The sequence below is a fragment of the Protopterus annectens genome, chromosome 3.part1 (genome assembly GCF_019279795.1).
Source record: "Protopterus annectens isolate FY-2018-M chromosome 3.part1, PAN1.0, whole genome shotgun sequence".
Taxonomy (NCBI): domain Eukaryota; kingdom Metazoa; phylum Chordata; order Ceratodontiformes; family Protopteridae; genus Protopterus; species Protopterus annectens.
The window spans coordinates 732,018,357-732,043,019 of NC_056732.1; the positions used below are offsets into that span (position 1 = coordinate 732,018,357).

General features: G+C 38.2%; 1 protein-coding gene across 1 annotated transcript in view; it reads left to right on the plus strand.

The window, feature by feature from the left end:
- PKHD1L1 (PKHD1 like 1) overlaps positions 1 to 24,663 on the plus strand; it is a 1,597,738-nt gene that overhangs the window by 83,587 nt on the left and 1,489,488 nt on the right. Inside the window, exons 5-7 of the mRNA XM_044066249.1 lie at positions 8,348 to 8,492; positions 11,206 to 11,308; positions 20,618 to 20,675. Coding sequence (XP_043922184.1) covers positions 8,348 to 8,492; positions 11,206 to 11,308; positions 20,618 to 20,675 — 306 coding nt within the window. The remainder of the gene's footprint in view (positions 1 to 8,347; positions 8,493 to 11,205; positions 11,309 to 20,617; positions 20,676 to 24,663) is intronic.

Below are 24,663 nucleotides of genomic sequence, written 5' to 3' on the forward strand. Positions count from 1 at the left end.
ACCCATGGTAGATGATCTTGTGCACCAAACCCAGCAGTTTATCATGGGTGACAACACCCCCCACCACCACAGTTCCCAGAGGGAGGCCTGTCCCTATCCCATGGGGTGGAACTACTAATGTCGCAGGTAGTGCAGGGGCAGCAGAGGGGGAACCACCAGGCTTGGTTCCAGACATACTGGGACCTGATGCCACTGCCAGAGGAGGCAAGGTAGGCAGATCATGAGGAAACGGATGACCTTGACATACTGTAATAAGTAGTTATAATAATAAGTTAAAGTTAGTATTAACCAAACGAATGTTAGTATTAACAGAATAGAACATGATATTTATTAATCCAAATACATATTAAGATATAGTATGTGTAACACAACATTAAGTAACATAACAGTAAGTATGTTAAAAGCAAGCCAGTATGAATTAAACCATAAGACCAGTAAAACAGTTAGTGTAACAAAATATGTTAATATTAAATTATAATAATAAATAACAATAATAAATTAAAGAAGATAAGGGGTGGGTAGAGAGAGGAAACATACCAGTGGTTACCTCGCAGGTAATATTACTGGGTTCCTATTACGTTATTGAAAGATAATGTAATTGAATGCTCAGAACTTTGAAATGACTGCATTTCAAAGATTGCATTGTGGGATCGCAGTACAGTGAAGATTGGGATATTTGCCCTTTCATCACTGTAGTGCAATCTTGGAGTTGGAATATATATTTAGCAGGGGGGGGTGTGGGGGCACAGTCCCCCACAATAAAAGTTTTGAATTGCGGCTGTTTCAAAGTTTTGAGCGTTCGATTACGTTATCTTTTGATAACATAATATGAACGTATATTACTACACAGAGTACAACTACAAACTTCTACAGGTGTGCCGTGTCATTTGTGAGCACAGTGACTACAGTTCTTTTATAGCTGATGTAGCACATACGGGTCTATACTGGAAGACTGAAGACGCATTCTTTCAAATGCGTCTTAGTCAAACTTAAAAGGCTGAAAATGGAAAATATCGAAGCGTCTGTTAAGCGAATTCTTTCCCTGGGAAAGAATTTGCTTGGCCGCTTTGGTACTTTACTATTTTTGGCACTGTAGTGTGGTCTCGGAGTTGGTATATTTAAGTAGGGGGGTGTGGGGGGCGCAGCTACCCCACATCAGGGTGTGTGGGGGGGTGAAGCCCCTCACTTAATGTAATGTTTGAAATTCATTTTTATTTTATTTTTTTTTATTGGAACAGAGATTTTTTTCCCTTGGAAAAAAATCGCTGTTCTGACAATTTAACATTGTAAGCTTTCGCTTAAATAGGGTCGATCAATCACCGTTCACTTTTTTAAGCGTTCAGTGATTTAATATAGACCCACACATGCATACCTCTCAAGCTGTTAGCATGGAACAATATGGGCCAAGCAGTAACAAATGCAGGTATACAACTACACAGAACGCTTTCACATATTGTGGACTTACATAACTACGAAAGTATTATGTCAGTGGATTTGAAAATATATAGCATTCAAGGTAATCATTTATGTGGTAATCATGGAACAGACAGATTAGGCAGTCGTAATTACATTATCAAAAATCATGACAGTTGAGAGGCATGTTTGTGTACATCAAGTAAACTAGACAGGCTTCATGCCTTAGTTGGCCGGCATGGGAGTAGAACCCACTAACTTTGACTGCAGGGAACATCTGCAAATAATGCAACAATTGACTGCAGCAACTTAGAACAGACATGAAATGATTACAGCCCTATTGCAAATATTAAGACATATTTATTTAGGAACCCACAACGCTGCTTAACACTTTATTGGTATTGCTGGTAATTCTCTTTGAAATCTACATACACTGTCTGCTCATAAAGTGGGCTTCCTCAGCCATATATCTTTTGTTCCTGGAGTGGAAGAAAATGTGAGCATTATGTTACTTGTCTGGAGACAACCTTGAACCCTACTATGAGATGAGAAAAACATTTTACAGGTGTCAAATAAATTGTTAAAATCAGACTGTAAAAATCATTAGGCTTTTTGCACACCTACATCAATACAGTCTGTACACTAAGTACTGGGGTTAAGCTTTTTAAAACTTTCCCATAAACTTCCCATGAATATAATAGCACCTTGTACAATCTGGTCAGTCTCTCTGTCTCTGTTGCTTGTTGCCTTTTCTGTCTGCTCTTCCGCCCCACACACCTCCGGTTCATTTCTTACTATGCTTCTGTCTCTAGCAGCTTTTATTTATCTCTGATAAGATTCACAAGGCCAGCTATCCCAGGTGGAAAAAGGAAGCAAAGGATTCAAAGTTTATTTTCCCTGACCCAGCAGCTAGTTAGTAAGTTAGTAAAAGACAAGTCTGAGCTGGCTACTGCCAGGGGAGAGTTCAATCACACTGCAGCTCTAAAGCTCCAAGCAATTACATGTAAGATCATTCTTCTTACATATAAATAAGAAAAAAGAATAACATACTACTTATTTGCTTCAGAAAGCACTTCATATATGTTTAGATATATATTTTTCTAACAACAGGACACACTCTAGGGTCCTAAACCTTGTCACTACAATAAACAGAACATGCTGGAGGGATATATTCTTGTCCCAGACACTTCCCATACTCTGGAACAAACTACCTATCTATATCAAACAAAGCTCATCATTAGCACTCTTCAAGAAAAATCTTGATGACTGGATGGGAAATAAGAAATTCACCACGGGAATCACCTCTGTGGCTCTGCTCAACAGGGGCACAGGAAAATAATTTTCTTGGGTGGCAAAAGCCAGGATAACTTTTTGGCTAGGCTTATATAGGCCCTAGGGCCAATAGCCTAGTACCTACCTATGAACCTATGAACCTATTTCTTTTGCATTGCAGAGCTATTACAGTTTTATACTTGACTGCAGTGACAGTAGAACACACACACAATGAATACAGCCATGCTGCAAATATTAAGATAGATTTATTTAGGAAACCACAATGCTGCTTAACACTTTATTGGTACTGCTGATAATTCTCTTGTTTATTGCAATACAATTGTTATTGTTCATTTATTGCACTGCAGTTTTAATTGCCCATTTATTGCACTACATTTCTAATTCCCCATTTATTGCACTACAGTTTTTATAGTTTATTCTTTATTGCAGTAATTTTTGTATTCTTTATTGCTTATTGCACTACAGTTAGCATAATATATTTGTACTTACCACACTCACAGAGCAACGTGGCCAGGTGCCTGGCATGGGACTGAATATTGCAAGTCCTCTCAGCTGCAGCTGTTGAGAAAAAAGCACACCATTATGCATACCAGTTTTGCACACATTCAGTTTGCATTTTGGTAAACAGTGGAAAAATACTTACATATTTATGGGGCATGCCCAGCCCTAGCATCTTGAATCCAGGTGTCCAGTGTTCCCCTCTTGCTCTTCTTCAGGTCATCATAGTGGTGACAACACTGCTCACCAGTGAGGGAGATACCAGTAGCACTGGTAAAATCCTTGGCCAACTGATACCAGGTCTTAGCCTTACACTCAAAGCCCTGTTAACCACCCTGCAGCAACCTAGATTCATAATTGTGTATGAGGAGCCCAACAAAAACCCTGGAATCCTGCACACCCCATCTCTGCACCCAAAAGCAGGCACCCTCTCCAACAATGCCTGGAATATCAGCAGATAAGCAGACTCCAACAAATGGTGCAGAATTCCTGCCTATTGGCCTTAATATAGGCTGTTTCCCACCCTTACACGTTATTTAGCAACATTCAAAAAAGCACCGTGGTGCTTAGCATAGTGCAAACCAACTAAGCAAAGCTCAGTATTATGAAAATTTGCAGAGCCATGGTTTTAGTGAAGGTCAACAACACACAAACAATATTAGCTGTTAACCACATTTAAGCAGTGCTTAGCACCATGCAGCTCTCCCAAATGTAAAAATATTGATTTTAATTTAAAAGACATTTTATGTTGCATTCAACAAATTATATGTGTGTTAGGGACTCAAACCCAGGACCTTCAAAACTTTAGAATTCTACCCATTTAGCTACTTGGATAGTATATAAATTAGTATAACTTCACAATCCCATACACTACTAAGCAATTGTGGTGCGCCATGCAAATGGGCTTAAACGGGCATAAGCAAAAGCAGAAATAAATAAATAATTACATCCAGTTTCGATATTTAGATGTCTGGCAGGTGTCACTCCCTGGCGTGCTGTGCAAATAGCCACTAAAAGAAAAGAATTAAAAAAAATACATAACACTTTATCCATTTAATGCACAAACTATTAATGCATAGCACATTTCACCAGTAGCACAGAACATTACAGGGAGCCTCACCATGTAGATAACATCTGACCAGCCTCTACACTTCTGCCAACATGGATTCACTATCCCTGTTACTGTGCTCTCCCTCGGCAACATGCCATTACTAAGCGGAACCATGGCCATGTACATGGGTACATTCCATGTAGGCTCTACATGAAGCCTACACAGAGTTTATTAAATCCTGGGGAATATGTATTTCCATCATCAAAACTACATACCAGCAATGTAGTTCAGCATGTGTAAGTGTGTGTGTGTGTGTGTGTGTGTGTGTGTGTGTGTGTGTGTGTGTCTATATATATAATATATATATATATATATATATATATATATATATATATATGTATATCTATATATAGATATAGATATATATATATATTGATATATCGCTATAAAGAGAGAGAGAAAGCAATAGTGTTATAAACATATTAATAAATAAGAATATATATATATATTTTATGTGTATATATATATATATATATATATATATATATGTATATATATATATATATGTATATGTGTATATATATATATATATATATAGAGAGAGAGAGACAGAGATACACAAACAAATGTATCTATTGCCTGTAGTTTGTCATAATTCGAAATGAGATTAAGAATGGAGACTAAACAAAAACTCCACTCCCTAGAAGCTCTCTTTACCCTAAAGAATGCTGACATCTGTGTGGTCATTGAGACATGGTTTAAAGCCAAGGAGGGCACAGCAACAGTGATAGTTTATAATGCCTTCTACACATTTAGGCCAGTTACTTCACAGGCAGCGCTAAAGGTTGATGTGTCTCTATTTACATAATAAATAAATATATTTCAAGGCTAGTCAAACAGGACAATGCACTTGAGCTCCTCCATGTACAAATCACCATAGTTAAAATCAAAATCCATACCACTTCCTTGAAAGCTTTAGGTCTCTCTCTATGACCCAGGAAACCCATACCATGTATTTAAATTTATTAGAAACACTAACCAGCCAACCCATTACGATATTCATGGGTGACTTTAATTACCCCACTATTAAGTAGGAATCCTACATGACGCCAAATGTACATGCACAGATATTCGTGGATTGTGTAAACACAAACTCCTTGGGCCAGATAGTCAATACACCAACCAGAGGTGAAACCATACTGGATCTGGTCCTCACTAATATGGGAGAGTGCTGCACATCCCCCACTGTAATGCCTTCCCTGGTAAGGTCAGACCATAAAATGGTCTCCTTTGAAGTAAAAATAAAACCTGGAATATACAGGAACTATTCTAAGGCTAACATCCTGCTATTAAGTGAGTACCTGGCAAAATTTCAAGCCCCCATAAACCCTGGGAACACTGCTGCCTATGCAGAACTGTTCACAGAAACCATGTGCAAGCATTTTAATAGCTGCATAGAGGCATCTGTACCCACCAGGAAAATGTACAGAACTAACTCAGAAAACAAACCACACTGGTGGAATCACAAAATCAATAGGCTGTATAACAGGAGGAACAAAATCATGGCAAAAATTAGGAGATGCAGCACCCATCAGGATAAAAACACTTTCATCAAACTAAACAAACAACTCAGAGGACAAAGAAAGTCTACCAAAGCGAAACTTGAGGTATATTTGGCATCCCAAGCCAAGGACAACCACAAAGCATTATTTAGCTATGTCTGCAACCTTAAAGGCAATACTCAATTGTGTGCAGAGCTCATTGTAAATGGAGCCACCTATACTGAGCCAGAAGATATAGCAAACCTCCTGGCTGATAAATTCAGCTCCAACTTTCCCTCTCTTTCCCCCTCATCCTTCCCTCAGGAAATATCATCAAATATAACATCCCCTACTTTACTAGGGAACAGGTCCTTAATACTCTCTCTAAGACCAAGAACACTGCATCAATGGGTCCAGACAATGTCCCAGGATGCCCTCTAAATAGCATGAAATATGACCTATTAGGGTCTCTGGAATTACTATTTAACTGTAGCCTGTAAACAGGTTTCATGCCACATGAAAGCAGAAAGATAACAGTCATCCCTCTGCACAAAGGTGGGCCATCTACAGACCCTGGAAACTACAGACCCATAAGTCTCACTAGTTTTATATGTAAAACCATGGAAAGAATTATCATGGATGGAGATGATCAATAGAGATATAGTAAGCCTCTAGACACTGGACCCAACCAATTTGTTTTCGTCAAGGGCAGATCATGCCTACTCAACCTGGAGGACTTCTTTGAGAAGGTCACCAAAGTAATGGATGAGGGCAAAATTGTTCACACTGCCTACCTTGACCTGGCCAAGGTATTTGATACAATACCCCATTCAGGCATTGTTGACATACTCAAGAGGTTAGATACAAACCCGTATGTCACCCGGTGGATAGCCAACTGGCTTACAGACAGGACCCAGGAAGTTAGAATTGGGGAGTCCACCTTTACAAAGAGGCCAGTCACAAATGGAGTCCCTCAGGGATCAGTCCAATGACCGCTCCTTTTTGGCATTTACTTCTCAGGAGTCAAGGCCAATGTCAGTGGTCTCTGGCTGACTAAATTTGCAGATGATTGCAAATTACGAGCTGTCATTGAATCTCACACTGACATAAATGTTCTCCAGGAGGGGCTGACACAGACAAACAACTGGTGTCAGAGCCATGGACTAAAACTAAATGCCAAGAAATGCATAATAGTATCCTTTGGGAAGTCATCCATCCCTGGTAACTATCATATTGACCACACACCCCTTAGAGTTGACCCAGTAGTCAGGGACTTAGGGACACACATAGATAGTAATCCAGCCTTTGACCATCATGTGTCTACAGTGGTGAGGAAATCATTCTATATTGTACAGCTTATAAACAAAGGTATGGCATCTAAATCCAAGGAAGTCATTGTTCCACTGTATTCGGCATTCATCAGACCTATCATTGAATACCTCCTTTGGTATGCGCCTAACCAGGCATATCCAACAATTGGAATCTTCATAAAGGTTCCTCACTAAAAGAATACAGGGTGTAAGTAAAATGTCCTGTGTAGACTGCCTCAATGCCCTGTCCCTGTATTCTGTCTCCTACAGGCTTTTGAGGGGAGATCTATGCCTGGCATATAGGGCATTGTCAGACCCCACTCTTTTGGACCTCCTGCATATCCACAAAACAAACAGCACCAGAATTAACTGTTCTAAAGACTTAAACCTTGCCTGTGATATAAATAGGTCTTGCTGGAGAGATAGGCATGTATCCCAGAGACTACCATGTGTATGGAACAGGCTCCCCATCCATGTGAAGCAGAGTTCCTCCCTAACCCAATTCAAGTCCAGCTTGGATAATTGGATAGGAAACCAGAAATTCATTCCTGGTTTGGCACCTATATCTCTAATGGACACAGGTATCCTGTAAATGGTTTATCCCTCAAACCCATGATTACACTTATCAAGGGTATCAGAACTTGTTGGAGATTTGGGATGCATGACTAGGCTTAAAAAGGCCCTTGTGGTCGTTAGTCTGGTGAACACCTATGAATGGTTGATATTGGATGGGGAGAAGGATGATTCAGTGTGTCCGTTATCATATATATTTCTCCTTCTGTTTTGATAATCAGGCTGTGGATAAGGAGAACTGTCTAACTTTCTTTTTGTCTACAACATAATTAAATAACAATGGATTATAGATCAGATGAACAGTGTCCTACTCCACTGATGTCTTTACTTCTTGCCAAAGTTTGGATTTAGAGAGTGCACTTCTGACTGGAAAGCAAAATTCCAGCCAATATTTTGACCCACTGGTATCCCAGAAGAACGTGTACCTATGAATATTTTATTGCATGCTTGCCTTATGTATGAAAAGTCTTGTACCAGATGTATTTTCTTTTGTGCTTTGTTTGGGGTCATAACTGAAAATGCCATCAGAGCAGTTCAATAAAATATTTAAAGGATTACAAACAAATACATGTATAAATAAAATAGAATTAATGTGCATTATAAACTTGCATCCTCATTAGTATTAGTTTTTACTTTTTATAATTGTTTACATTTTTATCTATTTGTAGGATTTTCTGATGCTAACCAGTTTGATTTTGGCGCTGGTACTGAGTACCTTGGTAACAGTGTACAGCTAGTGTCTGGCAGCAGATCCATTCCATGTGATGTAGAAAAGGATTCCAGTCATTCAGATATAATCATCTGCTATACCAGGTATGCTGTGAGATGTGCAAAAAAGTATTGTCAGCATAACTAATGATTGCTAAGGTCGTATCTTCCTTCTTGGTATCAGTATTTCCTGTATGTAATGACAACATTCTGGGGCTTGATCTAATTGGTGGTCATGGGAGTTTGTCCCCCTGCTCACATTACTAATTCAAGTTAACCCAAAGCCTAAGTATAACCCTGCCCTGCCCATAATCCTAACCCTGCACCTTACCTTACAAAACCTTTCTGTAAAATTACCACTAAACAAGATACACAACAAACATCAACACACATGCACAACACTAAGTTTACCTATCTGTATCTCTAACCTTAACCTACAAACAGTCACAAACACATAGGCCATCCTGGACTCAGCAGTGCATGCACCATTTAAAAACACAAGCCTACCATGCCCTCTTAAAAGGGTGATTACCTACTCTCTAGTATGTGTCACTAATGTGGTGGGCCAGGCTGCCTATCTCTCCTCCAAGGTGGGTGAGTTGGTACTGGAAGCTCAAATCCATCCTTACCTGCCTGGCTTCCCAGCACCCATGTGGTTCATCAAACATGAGTCACAGGTTCATACTCAGGGTTTTTCATCTATGCCATGGGGATGGGCTAAAATAAAAGATTTTCTGAAAGTTTTATTTGCAATGCAGAATCATCTTTCACCCCTTTTTGTTGGTATTTAATTGCCACAGTCACATAGGTTGCCATCTTCATCAAGTTCTATCGTTCTTGTTCTAATTTTAATTGCTTTTCCTGACACATGGCTTGTACACACAAGAACCAGTCTTGCTACTGGCAGTAATGTATCTTTTGCATTGCACTAATTATAGCATTAAAGAATACATGAAGCCAGAAATGCAGTTTTACCTTGGCTGATATTTACCTTGTGTCTCTAGTAACTGACATATGCATATATACACAGGCATTACTAGCTCATAAATTAAATGGATCATTGCAGCACTACACAGTATCATACCTCTCGACTGTTTAGATCATGAAATCTGGACAAAGCCATAAATAATGGTGGGACAAAGGCCCCAAAATAGGGACATTTTTTAAATATTCCTCTTACAGACTTAGAAAGGTGATAGAATAACAGGTTTTGCATTAGCATGAATTTTCTGAAGGGAGTGAAGTCTGAAACTCAAATATCTGCTATTATTTTCTAACTTCAACCCTCAATTATTTGCCAGTTATTTGTCAGAAAACCACAATTTTATGAGAAAAAGAACAAAAACAGAAGACAAAAATCTGGACGTTCTGCAAAATTCTGTACAGCTGAAGGGTATGTATACAGGATGATAACTGGGATTTTATAAACAGCTTGTTATGTGTTCAATAAATATATCAAGAAGTTCACCTCATCAGTGGAGCATGACAGATGAATCCTGACATCCAAATCAAAAACGCATACCAAATGATTATGTTCGGAGCTGCTCTGAAGAAAAGTGTAGGAGTGCAAAATGTTTCACAGTGGCTAGAAGTTAAAAGGAAAAAGCGAGAGAGTGAGGGGTGCATTTACCTTCTAGCTGGTGTCTGTGCATCAGCACTAAGTGTTTTATGCTTTCAAGAGACATGAAGCATTCCACCCTCCTACACTTTTGGATTCTGTCTATGTTCTACAATAAGACTAGAGTTTAATAACAGTTGAATGTTCTTAAATGCTTGTTTCAGCATATTACTGATGTCAGAAAGGTGCCTGCCTTTTCCCAAAATTTTTTAGTGTAGTCACTATGCACATAAAATATAAAGCACTTCAGGATAAAGATGATAGAGACATAACACATAAAAAGTATACATGGGCATGGAAAATGATTATTATAAGTCAGAAGACAGCCCTACTGTTTTGCTATTTGTATGTGTAGCTCTACTTTAGTTAATTCAGAAGGTATTGCAACTAAGATCTAAGGAAAAAATGAAGAAAATTACTTGAAGTAATGCAGAAAAATGAGAGCACAAACTACTTTTAGCCATGTTGTAACAGCTTGCAGAGTCTCCAGGGCCTAACCAATATGCTTTCTTGTCAAGGTGGAGCTTGTATTGGCTGAACCATTTGAGTACATATAGAATAAACAGAGTTAGTATTATAGTACACATCTTGAATTTAAACTGGGTTAAAAATGACTAATGAATTATGTAATAACTCATCTGAGGAGCTTGCTTTATTAGAGCTAGTTTGGTGCCTAGCTTGGTTATGTTTCCTGTCACAATCAAGAAAGATGCCATGTTGAATTCTGTATGCCTTTGAACACAAAACAGTTCATAGCACATCTTTCATTACAGGGTCTTTATCGCCTATATCCCCTTTTCTGATAAAATCAATTCTGAGGCCATATCACCTCACAGAAAAAAAAAATCCTCTGCAGTGGTCATCATTAAAATAGTGTATTTCTGTTCTGCTTTGTACTCGGTGGTGATGGCAGAAATGAATGTTAGCAGATAGTAATTACTGCAGTTAGATTATATTGCCATGTAGTGTGGTACAAGCCTCTCAAGAAGCAACATCAAAAACATGCAGATCTAATGTCAGACTGATCCATGAACACAGTACTGTTATTGTACACTCTCTGGAGCACATTCATTCATAGTTTTATAACCGTTAAGATCTGTGAAAGCATTATGGTTAAAACCCTTAAGTTATACTTCACATCATTTGCTGTACTTACAGTTTGAATGTTTCTAATTGTGAGCGTTCCTGTTTTTTTTTCAGGCCTATGCCAGAGGACACCTACACTGTTAGAGTTTCTGTAGACAGTGTGCCCATTCCTTCCAGCAGTACTTGCAATGGCTATTTATCATCATGTAGTTTCTATGTAAGTAGAATCTTGGCTGCATCCTAAGTAGCTTGCCTATTCAGTCTGACGATTCCATTACCCTTAATGATGCCTTGTAGCTTCATTTGCTGTTGTGGGGGAATTGTGAATTTCTGCAAGATCTGGGCATTGTTTATACATTATACTACATTTCTATTTCCATAAACAGAACTACTTGTAAAGTCAGCTGTTTGCATTCTCAACTCATTCTGCGACCTTGATCTTGTAGTTCATTCACAATTGTGTGAGAATGTGAACTACTGCAGTATTTGAGCCTCATTTAATCATTTATTACAGCATTTTTCCATATGCAGTATAACGGGTAAAACTCTGCCTAGCCTGGTAACTTAAGACAGCAGTTTTTATTTCAGTAGTTGCAGTATTGCATTTTTTTGTGGTAGAATTTGTGCTTCTGTGCTTCTACAACTGTCTGCATTCCAATTTTTTCTGCTAGAGTCTTATATCCTGCATTCATTGCTTAAAATTTTATTCCAGTACCTTTCTGTTTGTTACGTTGTTACTGCTTTTCCTGTGTTCCTGTATTTTCCCCAGCCCCCACTGATATATTGAATACAGCTCTCCCTGCTGCTCCTTACTGTCCCCACTGTAAAAACTAAAGCTTCTGAAATTCTAACCTATCTGTGGTTATTGACCTGAAGCTCAGAGTTGTAGGACTAACAGAAGAATGAATTGTTACAGGTTCTGAAGTCACAGAGTTCCACAATTAATTTTATTTGACTGGATTTCTCTCTACCTAGTCTACTATAACCAGAACAGAGCTATGCCTACCTATGGTCTTTTATTCAGATTCTTAGAAACGTAGAAAACACTGAAGTGTAAAAAATTAGCTTTTCTTTAAAAAGGGATGAAAAACAGCTGAGCTCAGTGCACTGCCATTGTTAGACTCACTCTGTAGTGGGTTGTCTGTGCAACAGCTTTTGTTCCATATTAAGAGACCTACAAAAATCTACAACCTTAGACATCCAGGTCTGAGACTCAAATAACCTACCCCAGGAGTAAATAAACACACCTTCAGCTGCAAATAGCTAGGCATTTCCCCATGCCAGAGTAATAAGTCCACATACACACAGGATCATAGGAGGTTACTAGGCTATTGACCTGGAGGTCATTTCAAGCCTAGCCTCTTCCTCCCAATGTAATACCATAGATACTCTAGTCAGTACCCAGGACTGTATTTAGTAATGACTGCCCATGTCAAAGAGGGTTGTGGGCACTATCCCTAGTATGAATTTACAGAGCCCCATCCACTTGACCAGGTTCCTTTTGAAAAGTGTCATAAAGGTGCTGTGCTTCACTTGAATTGGCAGCCTATTCCAAGGACGTGATAGTCACTAGGAGACAAATCTGTCCTTTCATAATGTCCTATTCAAGTTGCAGGCCATATGTAGGTCCCTGGAATGGGTAGCTCTAGTCCCATTTGATTTACGGATGTGCAAATTCATTAGGTTTGGGTCAGAGAGTGCTTTGTAAGCCCTTCCCTAATACTTCTGTAACCAGCCTGATTGATATGAGTCTCTTGATGCAGTGTAAGAACTGTCTCCTGCTGTCTGATGATCATCTACTTCTCAAACATAATATCACAGTGTATTAGAGATGTACATATATATTGCCTTGAAGGCAAAAACGTCACAACCAGTAAACTCAGATAGCGAAATTGTCAGCAGTACATCACATACCATGCCTTATTCAAACCATCACAATACACATAATCCATCATATGTTGAAGTTATAAAGATTAACTTGCCAAAACCTGAAAGACCTCCGTAATGCACAGATGCTGAGCCTCTAATTCAGGTATTTACCCAACCAAACATTTTAGTTATAGATTGCTTCATTGTAAGACATACAGATGTACCTCTTACCTAACTGAACAAAAAAGAGTGATATACCCAACCAAACATCTTAGTTATAGGTGACTCCATTGTAAAGCATACAGATGTAACTCTTACAAAGAAAAAGTGATGGTCATTTGCTTGTTTGGTGCCAGGATCCATCAGATCACACACATGCTCTAGTCCTTGAACAAGCAGTTGTATGACTGCTTGTTCAAGGACTAGAGCATGAACAAGCAGTCATACAACTGCTTGTTCAAGGACTAGAACAAGCAGTTGTATGACTCTATCATAGTACATGTGATTGTCAATGACTTGAAATTTACCTCCCTAGACTGAATAAAGATAGACATTTTGGAGCTTTCAAACTATGTGCGCATGCAGGAATGAGTGTAGCACTGATTCTTCTATCTCCAAGGATGATGCCACACTAGGAGGAAAAAAAAACTGTTGACTTTGATAATTGGCTGTTTTTTGGTGTCATTCAAAGAAGGTCCAATATTTGTCAGCCTAGGAGGATATGATCGACAGATCATGCAGCTTTGCTAAGGATGGCCTGCATCTGCACCTTCTGGGGTTTTGATTATGGGCAAAGACATTATCCATTCTCACTATGCCTTTTTTAGGCAATACCATCCTGATAAGCCTACCAACATAATGAAGCAAGAAAAGGAAAATATGAACGTGGTACTCATCAATGCTAGAAGCCTAAACAAACAACACTACTACATACAAGCCCATCTCACCATGGAGGATGTAGACATCTGTGTAGTGACTGAGACATAGTTTAAAACTGGGGAGAACATTCTGGCTCTGCAGGTGTATAACTCCTTCCACACTTTTAAACAAGCTACTGCGGAGGAGGGAAAAAAGATGGAAGTGTCTCAATCTTCATCCAGAAGAGACTCACTTCAAGGCTGGTAAAGCAGCATGATGCACTACAGCTTCTTTAAGTCCAAATATCTATTAGTAAGGTCCTGTACCACATATTAGCTAGCTACAGAACTCCATCTATGACCCAAGGAAGCCACAAATCATATCTACAGGAACAGGAATCTCTCAGTATTAAACCCAATACCATTTTCCTTGGTGATCTAAACTATTCAACTATTGACTTGGAAACCTACACTGCAGCACAGAGATTCCTGGACATTATCGGTACAAATGCCTCGAAACAATTAGTCAGAGTACCCACTGGGGGAACAACATCTTGGATCTTGTCCTTACTAATATAGGGGCATTTTTCACCTTCCCTTGCATATATTCCCCATTTGTTAGGTCAGAACATAACACTGTCTGCTTTGACAATAAAACTGAAACCAATGACCCCTTTCAGCAAAGGTACCTTTAAAAATTTCAATAAGACAAACTACCTACCTATAAGTGATACATTGGCAAGCTTCAAATCTCCACCAAGCACATTTAAGTCTACTGAATATGTAACACTGAAAATGAATTCCAGGAGCAAAACAATGAAGGGCATAGAAATGATGATTCCAGTTCCCTTAAATGTCTCTCGTACTGAATAAATCCACAGAACTCGAGGTCTATCAAACACAAAAACAGTTTAATTTGGTGCACACAGAATCACGGTTAGCGCTTTCGCTTCACAGCTTCATCAGACTCTGATGAAGCTGTGAAGCGAAAGCGCTAACCGTGATTCTGTGTGCACCAAATTAAACTGTTTTTGTGTTTGATAGACCTCGAGTTCTGTGGATTTATTCAGTACGAGAGACATTTAAGGGAACTGGAATCATCATTTCTATGCCCTTCATTGTTTTGCTCCTGGAATTCATTTTCAGTGTTACTTTGTTGTGCTTTATACTAGGGGCATTAACCCCACTTGGATCGGTTTTTCTGATACTGAATATGTAGAAACATAGACCACCACACTTTACCAGCATGTTAATAGCTGCATAGATGCAGCTGTACCTTGTAGGGTCAAGTGCAGGACAAACATCAGAAAAACACCCGTTTGGTGGAACTATAATATCAACAAGTTTTACAACAAATGGAAGAGCACTGTGATTGAAAGGAAGAAGAGTATTTCCCAGGATGATCGAGCACTTGCCACAGAAATAGCAAATAAACAAACAAATCAGGAGATTAATAAAAGCCACCAAAGCAAGGTCTGAGGCTAAAATAGTCCTACGTAGCTAAAGAAATCACAACACCTTTTTCAGTTATGTTTGTAATCTCAGAAGCACAACACAGGAACAATGTTACTTACACAGAGGCCGAAGATATAGCTAACCTTCTGGCCAATAAATTCAGCTCAGTCTTTACCCCCTCTCTCCCTTCCATCCATCCAATACAATATACCTGAAACTTATCTTCCAGTTATCACATAACACCAAATCCTGAAAACACAATCAAAAATTAAAAATACTGCATTGATGGATCCTAACAATATCCCTGGATGCATATTAAATAGCATGAAGCTTGATTTTAAACACCCCCCTGAGCAACACCGTTCAATCTCATCCTCCGTACAGGTTTTGTATCAAGTGAATGGAGATAGGCTACAGTCATTTTCCTGTACAAGACAGGACCTTCCACAGACCCAGGCAATTAAAGACCCATAAGTCTAATCAGCCACATATGCAAAGCCATGGAAAGACTTATCATGGAACTAATCACTTTGGACATAGTGAACCTCCAAACACTGGACCCATCTCAGTTGGGATTCAGCAAAGGTAGGTCATGCTTATTCATCCTGGTGGGTTTCTTTGAAAAGTTCACCAAAGTGATGGGTGAAGGAAAATGGCAACCAGCACATACTTCAACCTGTCCAAGGCTTTTGACACAATCCCTCACTCTGGCAAAGTACATAAGCTAAATAAATTGGGACTAAATCCCTACATCACCTACTAGATTGCCAACTCAAATGCAGATAGGACACAAGGAATCAAAATAAGAGAAGCTACCTCCACAAAAAGACCAGTCAGCAATGGAGTCCCCCAGGGTTCACTGCTGGGACCTCTCCTGTTTGGCATCTACTTCTCCGAAGTAAAAGACAATACCAAAGGGCTGTGGCTGACCAAGTTTGCAGATGACTGTAAGCTAGAAGCAGTTATTAAATCACTAAATGACTTAGCCATTCTGCAAGAAGGAGTTTCACAAACAAATAACTGGTGCCAGAGTCATGGACTGAAACTATATACCAAAAAAATGCACTATCATATCCTTTGAGAAGTTGTCTATCCCAGGGACCTACCACTTTGACAATATCCCCTTAAGAGTTAACCCAGCTGTTTGTTATTTGGAAATCGATGTGGACAGTGACCTAACATTTGACCAACATGTGTCCACTATCATAAAAGAGTCCTTCTATATTGTGCAGCTTATAAACAAAGGGACTGCGACTAGATCTAGAGATGTCATTATCCCTATTTACCAAGCCCTCATGAGGTCAATCATTGAGTATAATGCCCTCTTTGGCATGTATCTGTCCAGACACATGCAACAACTGTTTCCTCTTGCCTATTCTGTGCATCTGTAATTGCAGTCATCCCTATCAGCAGAATCTCCATTCTCCATTCCCATGTTGGCTTAGTTTTTAGTGCACTTTCTGCTAACTTATGAACATAATATTCTGTTTTACTGCAGTTAGACGCTGATGCATATCTGACTAATTGTTTTTCAGGTGCAGCAGTAGCAGAAGTTTAGTTGTACCTGCAAAGTGATCTACAGTTATGAAGGGCAGTTACAGGCTTACAGTTCAGTATGTTGTGGGGCGAGAGGGTCACATACTAAGTCTCAACAGCTAAGTTGCTATTTGTTGCATGCTTAGCATTTTTAAAAAAAAAATGGTGTTTAAAAGATTTGTCCCTTTACATTGTGGACAGTTACAGCTTTAGTCAAAGAAAAATGGCTAAGCTTTGAAAGATTGCCTTGGTTTTGTACTTGGGCTGCAGTGTAAAATTTCAGGTCACTGAAGCATAGCTCTCAACCATCCCTGATTTTGCATAATCTTCCTGTTTCTGCCTTATAATTTTATCCTGTCCATTGCGAAATGTTTGATTTTCTGACACATCACTTAAGATTACAGTCAATAATGGCAGTCATTAGAGTTTCGTGCTTTTCATGACTCAGAAAAAAGCATATTGATACAAAACCTGTTCTGTTCTCTTTTTAAATGAATTAAAGCAATATTTTAAAAGTGCCTCTGTTGAGCCCTTATCTCCCATTATTTTTGGCTTTGACCCTGATTCTTGAGCAAATGAGCTGAGAGTTATACACTGAAGCTGCACACAGTCTTCCTTTTGATTTAATACATTTTCTGGGAGTGAAAACTGCTTTGCAACGTAAAATATCCTTGGCTTTACAGGGAAGTTGATTTTTGTGTGAAGTGGAGATATTTAATATATTTATCTGCAGTTATTGTCAAGAGTTAATGCACTGGAATCATGATGGGATAGTTATTGTGGAGAAAAAAGTTTATACTGCTATGCTTTTGCAGTGCCTCAGTTTGCTTTGACACAAACTTTTTCCTTGGATTCAGAAAGGCTTACTGTGAGCAGGAAGCCAAAGCTTTAACACAGCTGTTTTCCCACTTGTGGTAAGCTTTTACAAGTCTTAGCTCTATCACTGAGATTCCTCACTGGCAGAGGCCTCAACATGAAGGCCTGGAGGGTGGTCTTACTGGTTGAGCCACATGGTAATGCGGCAATGTAGGGGAAGTGGTTAATAATAATTAGCCACTGTGGTTCCTGACTTAGACTGCTGAGTTATTCAGAGAATCACTTGACTGAGGAACTTTACAGTGCTGGAGGCAAAAAATGAATGTTGTCAAAAAGATGGCTGTCACACATTCACTACTATGTAAGTAGTCACGGTGCAGGTAAATCCAGTGAAGACATGGAGGTGAGTTAGTGTGTGTCTGTCTGGGTGGTTGCAGTGGGGGGTTAAGTAGGGAATTGGTGGTCCGAATATATATGTGTGTGTGTGTGTGTGTGTGGTGTATATATGTATGTATGTAGGGTTTGCCTTTGCCAATACATACCTTAGACCTCTAGGGGGAACAATACTACCATCAGGTCTGACAGCATTAGCGTCAAACAAGAGCAATTCAAAGATATGCTAATGAACCAATAGTGAAGTCTTTTTTATTGACGCCATATTTATATCTGAATATAATTTTCTCACCATCATATAAACTGACCTACTTGCAGAAGGCAATTTATGTGTGCTGTGAGGATCTTTTAGAATTCTAGGATGTGTCCTTATTTTGTTACTGTTGCTGACATTTGTTATCATTGTATACCTCTTAACCTCTTAGAGCAAGAAATCTGGACAAAGCCATATATAAAAATGGGAAAAGGGCCCAAAAAATAGGGACAATTTTTAAATACTGGTCTTACAAACATTAAGTTGATAGAATAACTAGTTTTGCATTAACATGGGTTTTCTGAAGGGTATGAAGTCTGAAACTCAAATGTTTGCCATTATTTTCTATCTTCAATCTTTAATGATTTGCCAATAATTTGCCAGAAAACCACAGTTTTATGAAAAATAGACCAAAAATTTGAGGCAAAAATCTGGACATTCTGCAAAAATTTGTACAGTTGAGAGGTATGTATCATTGCCATGTTAATTACCACCTGCCCGTTTCTTGTCTCAAGAAGGGACAAAAATCAAAAAATGATCAGAGACAGATGGCCATTTTGAAAAACTGGCACTGCCCACTTTGCATTAAAGTGCAATTTTCTCAAGAGTACGATAAATGTAATGTTTGATGTTATTCGACTTTAATGTTTTTTGACAAAAATCATAAATTTTAAGATGAGCAGAGGAAACTGAGGCAAAATTAGTAGTATGCATAGAAATTGATAGTAGATGAGATCTACAGGTTTACAGAAGAAAAAATATTACTTTCTTGGCGGGCAACCAGATAAGTACAGTAGGCTATATGGCTTTCAAGGACAACTTTGCTGTGGCTGCCTGCAACTGTGAGTTTGTGAAGTGGAGGTAAAATGCTATGGCTGTTACTTTATTATTTTTTAACTACAGTCAAACAGACAGGAAGAAAGTAAGAGGAAATGAGGATATCCAGCAAAGAAGTGGATGGATTGTGTGAAAGAGGAAATGAGGATATCCAGCAAAGAAGTGGATGGATTGTGTGAAAGAAGATCTGTGACAGTCAGGCATGAGTGTCGAAGAAGGCAGGAGTGTGGTATTGAATCGAGAGAGATGGTGACAGTTAACACAATTCCACGACCCCATGTAGAAAATGGGAAAAGGGGCTCATGATAATGATGATGAGTCAAACACCTGAGGTTTACACAGACAACAAATTCCTATAATTGTTGACATGTGTATGGGTCTGAATGTGGTTGAGAAAATGACTGTCATCGTTTGTTCATTATTATTGACTGGCTTTGAAGGAATAATATAATCTATGTAAAGTAAGTTAGCTAGTGCTCATTACTGTGGCCATTTTTTATCACACTCAGATATTTGAGATGTACACAAATCAAGTTACTGTAACTGATGGGTATAAACATTGGCGGATTATAATGCCAGAAGTTTGAATAGTCCTTTATGGTCAAAATATTCTGAAATGGGCAAATTTGTTACTAGTTTTAAGTATATACTTAAGACAGTGAGGAAGTTGAATGAAAATTAATGTGTGCATTTATGCATGGTCTAAAACAAAGTGTTTGAGAGCTCAGTGGTTGAATTCTGCTTAGGGTCCAAGGTACATTTAATCCACCAATGCCTCATGCTGATATGCAAACAGTCATATTAATGCAAGACTTTAGTCTGGGAAAATATGATGTTTTGTCTAGTTGCACAATCCAAACTTATTTTGATTGCATTTATGTGGCCAAATCTGTCATCATGTGTGTCACATTTTACTACTGCCTTTCATGAGTAGTCATGCATTCCATCACCTCACTTACTCTTAAAAGGGATGCCTGTTAGGTTGTACTAGGACTCAATATTCTTGTTCATGAAATGTTAATCTCACCCTCTGTCTCTCTCTTTTTTCCTCTCTCTGGGTCATGAATTTTTATTTCTAATATTAACTTAGTCATAAAAGAACCCTGATCAATATCAGGATGAGTTCTCAAAATGGTTTCCAACAGATAATGCCCACAGACAGCAGTAGTACAGAAATGACTGCCTATACAGCCATACCATGACTGAGTATGTTAACCCCTATTAATAATGGTCCCACTGAATATATTCTGATATCTGAAACTTACTGGTACTCCAACATGCTTTTATTATAAATAGTGACAAAGTATTAGATGATGCCATTCTAAAAGATATGTTTTGTGTTATGTTGTTATTTACAGGACTCTAGACTGTATTAAGGATATACTATTTATTCATGTGCATTTTTGAGACTACAATAAAGGAGTGAGAAACAAGTCAAATGTTTACTAAGTATATCTCACCATATAATAATGGAAACAATTAACTTGTTGCAATTTTTTATGTTTAACAGCCAAGATCTTACTATACTCCAACCATTAACAGCGTCACCCCTTTGTCAGGCCCACCAGGTATGCCACTTAAAATGCATTTTAATATCCTTTATTGTATTATTTCTGTTTTTGCATGCTATACAGTTTATCTAGGCACTAGCAGCTACTTGTCATACAATAAAAGAAAGACAGGTTCCCTAGTGGATGATTTTTGCATGTCATTGGTGCAGTCCTTTGTTTTTGACTATTCTGTTATGAGTCATAAGGAAAAGAATTTTGCAATAATTTTATGCTAAAATAGTTTCTCTTGAAATGCTCACTCTCTTGGTTATTTCCAGAATAAAACATGAATAACAAATGATTTATTTATTTATTTATTTATTCATTTAACATTTGTTTACTGGGAAAGTCCACTGGGCCTCAGAGAACCCATTTTCAGTGGAGGCCCGGGGAGAAAAGCTCCAACATGCAAGAGTTACAATAGTTATAAAAGTTACAAAATGTATTTTTTTTCATTTTAGCTGAACAATATAAACATTATTACACATCTGGTTTGCAGGGAAAATAAAAACATTAAACTTGTACAAAAGTGTATTGAATACTATGATCACAAGTGCAGCAAAGTTCCTAATAAGAACACTTGGGAGGCATGGGATAGTTGTGCAAATACATGAAGATGTCTTATTTGAGAGAATTCTAAAGGGTGAGATAGCAATTAAAGAAGAAAGGGGGGATGGAGCTGTAGAGTGAAGATGGGAGGAGAGAATAAAGGCAGGTAGAAGAAGACTGAATGCAAGACTGGTAAGAGGTAGGTGAGTTATTTAGCATATAGCTTGTCAACATGGGGTTGGCCAGGAGCAGGTCCAGAATTTAGAGAGGTGTTCCTTAAGTGAGTGTTTAAAGGCTGAAAGTATGTGACTGGATATGATAGTTAAGGGGAGGGTTTTCCAGAGTTTTGCTATGGAGCAGGAGTATAGACTTTGTCTAGCATATATCCTGGGACAGAACGTGACTAAAGGTTGCTTGTTTTCTGACCTAAGAGATCTAGTTGGTGTGTAAGTAAGGGAATATACTGTTGAGAATTGGACAGGATAACTGTTTATGAATGATCTTGTGAGCCATTTTAAGTTGTAGGAAGGTTAGGAATTGGGGAAATTCAAGCCAGTGTAGAGAGTGAACGGGTATGCAGTGATGTGTGGAGTATTCTGCACAGTGGCTAATTTTGCAACTTTATTTTAGCAAGTTTCGAGCTTAGTTTTGAGGTTAGCTTGTAAATTTGTAAGAACAGGGGCACCATATAAGAGAGTGGGAGAAGATAGGAGGTGGAAAGAGTGAGTTTTGTGGGTGGGGCAAGGAAATGTTTGCGCCAGTTGAGAATACCATGTTTCTGGTGTGTTTTCATAATACTGTTTTGAATATGGAGGTCAAACTTGAGATGTTCATCGATAGTGACACCTAGAAGTATAGTGTGGGGAACAAGTTTTATTTTGATGTTGTTCTTTGAGAGAATAGTAAATTGGCTTTTATTTAGGGAAAGAGCTTTGGGGGTGAAAATTAGAAATTTAGTTTTAGAGGGGTTGAGTAGTAATTTATTGTTAGTAAGCCAGCTTTCAATGGATGTAAAAGCAGCTTGGGTAATTTGTTGAAGGTGAGAAACAGAGTTGGAAGAACAAATGACTCTTAAGTTGTCAGCATATTGTATGAGTGGAGACTGTAGGATGGAAGTATGCAGGTCATTAGTATAGATGTTGAATAAGAGGGAGTAAAATATAGAGCCTTGGAGAACCTCAGTAGAGGTATTCAGGAAAGAGGAGATGGAGTCAAGCCATTTAACTGCTTGCTGTCTTTGGGATAGATAGCTAGTAAACCACCTGGTAGATGGCGAGGATAGTCCAAGGTCATTTAGCTTTTGAATAAAAAGCTAATGTGGAACAGTGTCAAAAGCTTTAGAAATCTTGAAGAACAGCGAGGAGACAAGTTTGGCAGAGTTCTGTGCTTTGTTAACTGTCTCTGTGGCACAAGGTGCAATTGCCATTAGGATGAAGAATGAGCACAGATAATCAGGAGTTTGAATCCAGTTTACAGATAATTTGGGTTGGAGGTTGGCATAATGGTTAAGGTATTTACCTTACTGACACAAGATGCAGGGTTTTATTATCACATGGGGTGATTGGCTAAGCTTAAACATGGCCCACATAGGCAGTTAGCCTAGTACTAATCTATGAAACTATGAAGAGTATCAGTGAAGGATAGTAGAGTAGTGGTAGTGCTATAATCAGGTCTGAAGCCATGCTGTGTAGGTGTAATAAGTTGATTTTTTAGGAGGTAGTGAAGAAGTTGAGTGGATGCATTTTTCAAAGAGTTTGGAGATGGGTGACAGAAGGGTGATGGGTCAGTAGTTGGATATTTGAATGGAGTTACTGCCTTTGTATAAAGTATAATGACATATTTTTTCCAGAGAGTTGGAATGTAAGCTTCTAGAATGGCTCCTTTAATGAGGATGGATATAGGACACGATATGGATTCAGCTGACATTTTGAGATATTCAACTGGAAGGTTGTCTGGAGAGTTAGAGCATAGTTTGAGTTTGAGAAGGAGCCTTTTAATAGTACCTGTGGAGACAAGCTGAAGTGTAAAAGCATGAGTAGTTGTCGGAGCAATGGTGAGAGGGGAAGAGGGTGAGTCAAGGGTGGAAGAGGAGGATAAAGAGTTAGGGGAGGGCATATGAGAAATGAAAGAGTTGTATGGGGAGGTGTGAAGAAGGGAAGAGTTTGTAGTGACATTTTGTATGTACAAAAATGTTGTTTTAATGAGATATTATCATCATCATCATCAATCTACTTTTTCCCATTTTTACATGTGGGTCTACTCTGTCACACAAGAGGCAAAGCTTCCCTGCCTACCTTAGTAATGTGTGCTAAATCTAGCCCTGCCCCAATCTTACTGTGCATCTCAACTTAAAAATGCCCTTCATATAATACAACTGCTATTCAGGCAAATTTGAGCTGAATACAATCATACTCTCAGTAGTGCATGGAAAAAGAAATTTATTTCCTTTTTGATGCACTGAGTATTGATGTGTTTTGTGTTATAATGAATGGTCTCTATGTTCTGGTTGATATTTTATCTGTCAAGCAAGTAACATGTTGACCATTCCTTGTATATACATATATGTGTGTGTGTGTGTGTGTGTGTGTGTGTGTGTGTGTGTGTGTGTGTATGTATCTATCTACCTATATATATAGATAGATACAGATATGAATCTAGTCTGGTTAACTTACTTGCTCAGGGCCACAAGACAGATAAATGAATGCTGAAGGAATCAAACCCTATACCACAGGTAGTAGTTCATTAACTGCTAACAGTTCATAGTCTTAATCCTCTGTGCTGCCAGAAATGTATATATATATATATATATATATATATATATATATATATATATATATATCGTTATCTATCTATATATATATATATATATTTATATATATATATATATATATATATATATATATATATATATATATATATATATATATATATATATATATATATATATATATATATATATATATATATATATATATATATATATATATATATATATATATATATATATATATATATATATATATATATATATATATATATATATATATATATATATATATATATATATATATATATATATATATATATATATATATATATATATATGGGTCTACTACCGGAGATCGAAATTACACTATTTCGAAATCCGGTAGTAGATGCCCACTAACACGAAAATGCACTTTACTGAAAGTGCACTTTCGCGAACACCCCTTGAGTGAATAGTTACGGACCTTAGGGTTAGGGCTTGGGTTAAGGATAGTGGATAGCTAGTAGGGCTATCCACTATCCTTAAACTAACCCCTAACCCTAAGGTCCATGACTACCGCACCACAGTGGAGGAAATTGTATGGCCTTCACGGTGCAGTAGTCACGGACCTATGTCCTCCACTGTGGTGCGGTAATCACGGACCTTAGGGTTAGGGCTTGGGTTAAGGATAGTGGATACCTAGTAGGGCTA